The 10,173-nt window shown below is 41.2% G+C and overlaps 1 protein-coding gene across 1 annotated transcript; it reads right to left on the minus strand.

The window, feature by feature from the left end:
* Window positions 1-1,264: 1,264 nt before the first annotated feature.
* On the minus strand, window positions 1,265-9,973 carry ISOC1 (isochorismatase domain containing 1). The gene is made up of 4 exons (XM_014547331.1): window positions 9,824-9,973; window positions 9,501-9,704; window positions 7,551-7,667; window positions 1,265-2,271 (listed from the first exon to the last, which is right to left on the minus strand). The coding sequence occupies exons 1-4, from the start codon at window positions 9,887-9,889 to the stop codon at window positions 2,125-2,127; spliced, it is 534 nt and encodes a 177-aa protein (XP_014402817.1). The 5' UTR covers window positions 9,890-9,973; the 3' UTR covers window positions 1,265-2,124.
* Window positions 9,974-10,173: the final 200 nt, after the last annotated feature.

A 10,173-nucleotide genomic window follows, 5' to 3' on the forward strand; every position in this document is an offset into this window, starting at 1 on the left:
AGTTTTCCTATAATAGTAAGGCCTTGACATCCTGCTTTTGCATAATCTGCAAGAAAGAAGGGAGAAGGCAGAATTCCCAATTATGTGACTCTGAACTTTAATACCGAATTGATATTCCTGAATTTTAATTCAATTCACATTCACTGGGAGGTTAGGGTGTACCAGGTTTTGTACCAGACCATGTTTCTGAGCATCTTTTTATCCTAACCACATAGCACAATATCTAGAACTTACTAGGTTCTCACAATAGGTTTCCAGGATGAGTGTAGACAATGCACAGGTCCTGCTTTCCAGGAGCTTACAATCCACTGGGAAAGATGGATTTCAGCCCAGTGAGACCCATTTCGGTCTTTGAACCTGCAGAACTGAAGATAAGAAGTGTGTGTTGTTTTAAGCCACTAAGTTTGTGGTAATTTGGCATGGTGGCCACAGGAAGCTAAGCAGGGCCACAGACCTGGTTTCAGCTCTGAAAAGCTCCGTTGTGGCGGCATTTCATGAAAAATGAAGGGCCTGGAGCAGTGAAGGGAAACGGGTGCTGTTAGTCAAATCGTTGCTGCTCAGTGTGGTCCCTCCGAGCAGCAGTGGTGGCAGCCGGTTCGGCCCAGACCTACTGAGCCAGAGTCAGCGTTTTAACCAGACCCCCAAGTGATCTGCATTCATATTAAAGTTTGAAAAGCACTACGTTAACTTTATTAAAAACTGCTTTAAAGTGCGGAGAAATCTTTGATTCTTCTTTTTGACACACAAGGTTGCTGACAAGAAAAAATTTAAACACACCCACAAGAAGAACTGTGAGGTTGTTGTCTGTTACCACTGACAAAAAACAAACAAACATTCCTACTGCCCTTGAATCAGGAAGAAGGCCCTTCATCAAAATTTCTGTACCCCCGACTGCAAAGGATTTTTCTTCTTTGAAAATTCTCAGGAGTTGAAAGATTATAAATGGCAACATTTATACCTTATATATATATTGTACCTTTAAATAGATATTAGAATGCCTGGAATAGTACTCATAGAGCTGTGTTTTGGGGGACACAATAATTTCATTCACATAATACATTTTCTTTAATTACTTTAATATAAAAGACAGCAATGTTCCATATTTCACATAATACTTAAAAAAAGTTTTAAAACCCTCTACTAAGTATTTAATGAAAATAAATTTATTGAAGGATAGCAATGACTACAAAATTAATACTACCAAATCGTTACTGGTACCTATATGAATGGACGGTAGGTGGAGAAAATACCAAACAAAAATATGAACATTTGAAAACTACATTTTATCCAGCCTTTAACTTTTTGCTAAATCTTATGCATATTAGAAGGTATATTCGATATTTTTGTAAAGATAGTCAGCTAAGGTAATACCTCAAAGATTTTAAAACAGCCCTCCAGTAACTATATCACATTGCAAATCATCCCATCTGTTTACAAAATTAAAACAATGACCCAACGAGTCTTGCTAGGAAAAGACTCAATTAAAAAAGAGAACATTAACAGAGACTTAGTGATGGTGACCAGAATAAGAAAATTAGCATACACATGAAAGATATATAATTTCCCAACCTAATTCCGTCTGGTTAGGTGAATGCAACTCAGTCAGTAAACTGCCTGCAGTATGAGGGGAGGGGGTAACATGAATCAGAGACCTGTTTTTAAATCTCATATAAGAATCCTATTTCAATCAACCTGTAAAGTAAAAGCACGGGGTCCACATTAAAGTCTTAACATATGTGTTACAATAATACAAAAGTCAAACTATTGTCAACACAGCTTTTTCTCTGCAGTGCACAATATAAGAAAACTTCACGAGTGTGCACTCTTGAGTTATGATCAATGTATACAGTATAGACAAAACAGGCACCTATATTATAATTTTTTTTAAATAAATAAGAGCACATTAAGAAAAAAAAAAAAAGAAGATAAGCAGCACCTGAAGCCTTTGACATTTGTAACTAAATGCTGGTACCCAAATGTTAGACCATTTTTACTAAGTTTTACTAAGAGGCGCAAAAAAAGAGCCAATATTCGACTTAACATTTTAATTCTAGTAGAGACAAGAGCTTGTGGGGTTACGGCCCTGCCCCCTGATGGTGAGTGGCACCCAGTCCTTCACATGTCCTAGACTTTGGAAAGCAGACCCGACTCTGGGGCACTCGCCTTAATCAGGTTCTGGACTTCCTTGAATTTCGGATGGTCTTTATCCGCCACCAGCTGTAGCAGAACCGCCTCGCTGGTCGTCACTATGATCCCAGTTCGAGCAAGACGCTTTAAAAAGAAAGATAAAGACAAATGAAGACAGAAGCATGAGAATAAACGCCACGTTAAAATAGCAAAAAGGACGCTGGGACACAATAATTAGTATTCTCTATTAAATCCATGGTCCTTAGCTATACTATCGAAGTCAGTGATGGGGACAGACTTCAAACTAACCACACCACAAACCCACCGTGATTATTCTCGATATTGGTACTATGGGCTAGAAACAAGTAAAAGAAAACAGCCCATGTTATGCTTATATGTGCCACGGATAGATGGGAAATCAAGGCTAATGGCTGTGAAACAATGGTTCTCATTTACCTTTTCTGTCCACAAACATGTGACGTATAGCATGTGTGTCCTCCCACTAAGTAAGAAATGACTGGTGGTGGAAGAGCCTCAGGTTTCCTTTAAGAATGTGCCCCTTGCCCTAGCTGGTTTGGCTCAGTGGATAGAGTGTCGGCCTGGGGACTGAAGGGTCCCGGTTCAATTCCAGTCAAGGGCACATGCCCAGGTTGTGAGCTCGATCCCCAGTGTGGGGCATGCAGGAGGCAGCTGATCAATGATTCTCTTTCATCACTGATGTTTCGATCTCTCTCTCTCCCTCTCCCTTCCTCTCTGAAATCAACAACATTAAAAAAAAAAAAAAAAAGGAATGTGTCCCTGGATGACAAATGGATCCATCACCACTGCCACCATCGTTAACATGTTGGAAACACATTAACTACAGCATAAAAGTTAAGATTGTATAATTTCACTGACAGGTCAAAGAGTCCTCGCCAAATTGCTCCAGTGGAATCATGATAAAGAACTAAGAACAGAAATGTAAGGAGGGGAAGGAGGGAGAGAGTGGAAAGGGGGGAAGAGAAAAGAGGGAGGGAGGAAGGCAAACAGGGGAAAGTGTTGGGAATGGCAGGGGAGAAGGGGGGAGGGAGAAGGGAGGTGAGAAGAGAATTCTGGAGTAGAGATTGATTTTTTGGATGTATTTGTTATCAGAAACCCTAGGCAAACAAAAAAACCCCAAACAAACAGCAAAACAATGAACCAACTGTTATCCCCAGAAACATCTGATGTAAGAACCATGGAAGATGAGGTGGTGAGAAAAATTCCTAGGCAAGTCAGAGGGAAATGCCCAGGTCAGTCTCTCATTGGAAAGGAGGAGATGCTCATTAGATTCCACATATGAGCGACTCCTGGGGATCTAATGAACATAAATCGATGAACAAAAATAGATCTGAAGACACAGAAGCACCGAACAGACTGTCAAACCTCAGAGGGAAGGCAGGAGAGGGTGGGGGGTGGGAAGAGATCAACCAACGAACTTGTTATGAATATATGAATATGCATATGTTCATAATCCAGGAACACAGACAGTAGAGTGATGAAGGCCTGGGCTGGGGGCGGGGGAAGGCTGGGAGAGGTCAATGGGGCGTAAAGGGGACATATGTAATACTTTCAACAATAAAGATTAAAAATAATAATCTATAATAATAAAAGTGTAATATGCTAATTAGACTGGAAGTTCTTCTGGAAGAAGCTGCGGTGGCAGGGGTTGAGGCAGAGGTGGCGGGGACCAAGCTCCTTGCACGAATTTCGTGCATCAGACCTCTAGTAATAAAGAAAGAAAGAAAGAAAGAAAGAAAGAAAGAAAGGAAGGAAGGAAGGAAGGAAGGAAGGAAGGGAGGAAGAAGTCGCTTGAATAGCCAGACAGCCCCGTGGAGTGACAGTAAATCCTCCTTCAGATGGCTATTGATCCACAGGCCCTACCTTCCCATTGGCACACTCCTGCTTTTTACCAAAGATGTAGAAGGAAGTATAGCCACAGCCTGCTTCTGAGAAAACAGGCTTGGGCCTCGACAGCCAGGACAGAGGGCGTGCGGAGCAGAGGACCAGAACTCTCAGGACACGCAAAGACAGCCGGGAAGAATGGAGGAAAGAGGAAGCACAAAGCCAGGCTGCTTGTGCCCCTGATGGTGGCATAAATACCAGAAGGTGAGTGACCGAGGAGTTTTCCCAACACTTCTGGAAATGAATTTCCCCTCCTTGCTTTTCAGTCCACTAACATCTCACAACCTGTAGAAATCTCAAAGGACTGTGTGCCTGCTTCAGACAGAAGGGCAGGGAGCAAATACAGGACTAGCTGCAGCCCAGCTGTCTCTCCAGTCACTCAAACCCCGCTGGTGCCCTCCCCCGCTGGCCGTCCTGCCTGTCTTACTGCTCGCTGTTGCATCAGCGGACTTTCAATATTCAGCCTGAATCTGAATCACACACATTCAATGTCAGTGAAGGTGCTTTAGAAAATCCAAAATGCCAACCAAAGTGAGCTGCCACTCATCTTCCTAGTTCCTTAGTGAGGCAGGAAGGACAGAAAGCTGTTCCCAGGCCCAAGGAAGAAATCTGATGACCCAGGAAGAAGCAGCTTTCCCTAGTGGTCTGCTGACCCGAGCCTGGTCCCCTCAACAGCCTTCAGAGGTGCTGAGAGTCGGTCACAGTGGTGGGGTTGGCCGGGAGGCTCCAGGCACAGAAACACACTAAAACCTATACGATATTTCTTGGCTTCAAGACTGACATATGGCCAATATCGATTGGATTCAAAAGTAATCAAGCAAGAACCTGTGTAGGGGAAGGTGTGGCTGGTGGACCTTCGCACGGTACCTGCCCAGCCCCAACCTGAAAGCAGGGAGGGAACCACAGCAACTTTTGCAGAGCCTGGCAGGCTCCTGCTTTCCACCTTGACCTACAGGACACCCACAGTGCTGGTCCCAAACCCACTTTCTTTCCCAGCTTTAAAAGGGCAATTAAAACTCCAGCTGTTTTGACCACACACGGGTACATGATAATAGGTTTCCAATGTGCTTCCCTTACACTTGCAGTCTCAGTCCAACTAGGCCAAAGGAAAGGAATGATTAGTCTGACCCACAAACGAAAAATGCAAGAGCACAAAACCATGATGGCTTTAGAGAGGATGAGTGTGGGGGGTGTGGGAAGCAAATCCTTTAATTTCCAAGCAACACTAACAACTCCCCAGAAGTACTAGGACATCAACTTCAAGAGAGTGTTTTATTCTATTTTATTCTGCACTTACTCTACAATTATTAGTTGAAAGCAACAATGCCTGCTAGATGGGAGATGCTCAAAGAGTTTTGTTGAGTAAAGCTCACAGCACAGACCCTGGCTCAGAAAGTCCAGTAATGGCAACTATAAACCTTATTAGCATCATGACCTTGACAGGCCATATGGGTGGTCTCAGGAATTATCTTCAGTAGTTGTCTTCTAAAGGAACCAAGAAGAAAGGGAGCTGGCAGATTGCTATTTAACTTTCAGAGTCATAAAATAAAAGAGAAAATTTAACATTTCTCTCAATAATTTAGGGACAAACTAAAACAGTTCCATAGCAAATTCAGACTGAGCAGGAAACTGAAATGGGGCATGGTTCCCCTACCACCGTCTGACCTGATTCTGTTTTCCCTTTCAACCCCAACACTTTAACTCGGTGCTGTTTGCTTCATGCTTCTCCGAATCCACCCTAGACCCTATTCTTTCCTTCCCTCCTAAGAACTTTTCAGGACTAGTCCCTTCTGGGTCTTGAAAGCTAATACATGCTCATACATTTCTGATAAGACTAACCTCATGAAGACAACAAATAATAACAATAAAAATAAAAGCAGTAGTTATCATTTGTGATTACAGTGTCAGACACGGTATTAAGTGCTACCAATACATTATCTTATTTAATCCTCCCCAAATCCTCCCATGTAGTGAATATTATTTCCATTTCACTAATGAGCAATCTGAGGCATAGATATTAGATAACTGGTCTAAGGACACACATTTACAAAATGCCAGAACCTGCATTCACACCCATATTAACCCTCCACGGTGTGGACCCCTAGTCACTGAGATTACAGGCTACCTCTCAAGGAATGAGGTTCAGATGACAAAAAGCTATGTTTTTATTTTGAGTCTTGTGAGAAGACAGAATTGCCAACAATAACAATCTTCTGTAATAAATGCCATAATAAAGACATGTCTAAAAAACTTACATGACTGCAGAACAAACGCCCTTGAACTATCTTTATAAACAAGGAAGATTTGTGTTCCTTGTATGCTTTTAGTTTTCACTTCCTTGGAAACACTTCAAGTTCTAGACCTCAGCACTACCAGAAAGATAAATTATCCACAGAGGAACAGAGCTGCTTGCTGGGACAGTGAGATCTGACCGTGGAAGGGATAGCTCATTATTAAAATCTGAAATGTGGAAGTTGATTAACTCATGGTTGTAAAAACAGCTTAAAGATCTTTGCTGAGATGGGAAAAAGCAACACTTAGCACCTAAGTACCAGAGAACCCAATAGTCCAAATGGACTTAAAAATGTTTAAACAAAATTAATAAAACTGTTTCCACCCATAATCCCAAAATAGGACTCACTGTGGCAGGAATAAAATAGAGAAGGGATGCCTTAAACAAATGCTGCTCCCCACCTGCTCTGCACCAGCCCTCCCCACTGACTCTTCTCCTTCCCACCCCTGATTCTTCCTCATTTTCCCTACCTCACCATCCCAGGAAACACTGCAGGCTAAAAAGATGACAGCCATCCTTCAGAGAAAGTGGTTCATAGGCCATCAGTTAAAGAACTCTGCAATTCAATCTACATGTACATTACTCTAAAATCATTATAGGATTAGAATTAAACACACACACACACACACACACACACACACACACACACAGAATGAATCTTCACAATATGGAGTGAATATTTCAAAGGACTATGATGCACATCTTGACACTCTAGTCAGAGAACCACGATACACTGCATGTGAGTGGCATGCACAGTCCGTGACACATACCTCCTAGTCCCAGAAATTCAAGTCTGAGGAAACCTCACAGGAGGCTGAACCAGGCTTAGGCCCATCATGCCCTCGGTTTGGCTAGATCTTGGTTGAGTTAAACCTAGGTGAGCTGTTTTTAATTTGCAAATCTCTAAATCGTTCAGGCTCAGCTTACTGGAATTTCTCCTAGTTCATGCATAAATCTCTGGCAAAGTTATGACAAAAGACATCAAGGAGCTCTTGGCGTCACTAGTAATCTAGATCTAAGGAGACAGCGGAGATAAAATAGGATATGGTGGTGAGATCTCAAAGGTCTCTGGAAACCAATGCGTCTGATGCTGTCTGACCAAGCTTAAATTGAAGAGGTAAATCCTGCATTGCTGTCAAATATTCAATGCTCTTCAAACTTATTTGGAAAACTTGGTAAATGACTTATTTAACCGCAAGACAATTACCTCGAGAGCAAACATCCTGTCCATCATGCTTCTCGATGAGGTGGCGTCAGCCACGATATGAACCTCAATACCTCGGCCGACGAGCTCCAGGGCTGTTTGTTGGATGCACACGTGAGTCTGGAAGGAAAGTAAGAAATCATATGTAATAACGCGATAAATGTAAAGTATTTTGCAAATGTGCAACCACGCAGGTCTAATGACCTTGTCATAACCTAGTTTTGCCTCTAACCTGCTAGGTAACCTTGAGCATAAACAGCATCTCTGGTTTAGTTTCCCCTTTCTAACGTCAGGAACTGGATTACTTCAGCGTTCCTGATACTGGGATCCTTGACCATATTCTTAGAGCTCTGTGAGGATTTGTTAAAAGGTTTTCCTCTCTGTCACCTGGATGACCTTCCAACAGCTGATGCTACCACCCAGTTTTGATGCCACTCACAATTGGGTCTATTTCTGAATTCACACCAAGTGCCTAATACAAAGAATGAGTCTGCAGTACCGCAGACTGAGAAAGTAATGGGAAAACTGAGTTGTTACAAGGCGCCCAGGAGTAAAGGTAGGCCAGGTTAAAAATAACTCGTGACACAGGCAAAAAATACCCAGTGTCCCAGCACATGTATTATACAGGTTCCATCTTTCCAAGTACTAACTTGTAACAAATGGTTAGCGGAAAACATAAAGTAAAAACATGCTCCAACAATAACTGGATTATACAATGAATGAAAGCAGATCCCAATAATGCCATGATGCCAACATTCTCTTATACGACAAGAGAATTTTGGAGAATTATCAACTGACAGCTCAGCTCACTGCAATTAGCACTGGAGGACTGCTCAAAGATCATCTTCATTAGGCACGAGGTCTAATAATGATGAACGAGCAGAAAAAAGTGCAAAAGTCAGCAACAGCATTTGGTGTGACATTTATACAAAAAGGCTTCCTCTATATTGTCTTAAGATATTTAAAAGTACATCGAAACCTGAGACTACATCTTTCTACTGTTAAAACCTACTACTAGCCGAAACCGGTTTGGCTCAGTGGATAGAGCGTCGGCCTGCGGACTGAAAGGTCCCAGGTTCGATTCCGGTCAAGGGCATGTACCTTGGTTGCGGGCACATCCCCAGTAGGAGATGTGCAGGAGGCGGCTGATCAATGTTTCTCTCTCATTGATGTTTCTAACTCTCTATCTCTCTCCCTTCCTCTCTGTAAAAAAAATCAATAAAATATATTTTAAAACAAAACAAAACAAACAAAAAAACCCTACTACTATAAGTTTTTAGTAGTATAATCCTACTCTCAAAACATCATAAGTACATTAAATTAATAGTTTTTGGATTTCATTGTTTTTAAAGTAATTTTAAATCTAGTTCAATAGTTGTTGAAAAGCTGTAAGTAAACACTTATATTCTATTTGCACATGTCCAAGAAAAACAAATCAAACAAAAAATCATTTTAATCAGCATTAGGAATCCATGAGTATTTTTTTTCCTTTAAAAAGGTATGTACATGGTTTGAAATGTGAATGACCATGAACTACATGACTTCTAAGGTTTTTCTAGAGCAAAATTATGACCCAAGGTGAAATCCTACAACACAAAAGTAATGCCTTTAGTAAAACTGTGTTCCAAAAGTAGTGGTTAAAAGTAAAAGCCCAAGAATTTATCAACCTAGATTGCAATCCAGCTCCATCCCTTAATGTTATACAGCATCTGTGTTTTAGTTTCCTCGTCTATAACATGGGGAGGACTTAGCGTAGAGGGTTGCTATGAGAGTTTAATGAATTAACATATAAAGTGTTTAGATTACTGCCATGCAAATAGTCAACACTTAATAAACGGTGGCTATTTTTCATCAGGATTACCACCTACATGGTATTCTATATACAAAAATGCATTCCGGAATCAAGTTTTCTACAAATGAGATTATGTCCACAACATCACAAAAGGTACTTACTTCTACTCCAAATAACACAACGCTCCTGACTCCAGGAATCTCTGCTAACGCCGCTTCCACCTCTGGTAACACCATGGAAAACTTGGTCTTTGGAAGCACCAGTTTCACACCCGTTAAGTCGATTTCTTGAACAGTGCTTCCAAGACCTTTGGGGTACTGCTCTGTTACAATAACTGGAATTCCTAAAATCCGGGCCCCTTGCAACTGGAAGGAAACCACACACACAAACAAAAAACCCCCGCAAAGATAATTAGTAACACGCATATATATATATATGAATGTATATCATGCTTTAGTAAATTGGAAAAAATAAGCAAACGTACCAATCTTTGTCCCACACTAATAATATCCCCAAAATACTTGATGGCTGGTCGGAACCTTTCCTGCATATCACAGCAGAAAAACACGGTGCTCGAAGGTGTAAGATTTCCCAGGGTAGTGAGCTGAGGAAAAAAAGAAAAAAGAATGAGTTAGCACTCATTATCCGATGACATTTATTTTCGGTGGAGGTCAATAAAAGAAGAAAATGTTTCTACTGTTTGATCCACTAAGTCAATTTCTTCAACTATTATCCAAAAGAAATGATCTAAACTACAGAAAAAAAAATTATCTACGAAGATTTCCAGTGAACGGCTTTTAATAGTGAAAATTAGCAATAAACCCGGCCAACAAT

The sequence above is a fragment of the Myotis brandtii genome, unplaced genomic scaffold (genome assembly GCF_000412655.1).
Source record: "Myotis brandtii unplaced genomic scaffold, ASM41265v1 scaffold470, whole genome shotgun sequence".
NCBI classification, from domain to species: Eukaryota; Metazoa; Chordata; class Mammalia; order Chiroptera; family Vespertilionidae; genus Myotis; species Myotis brandtii.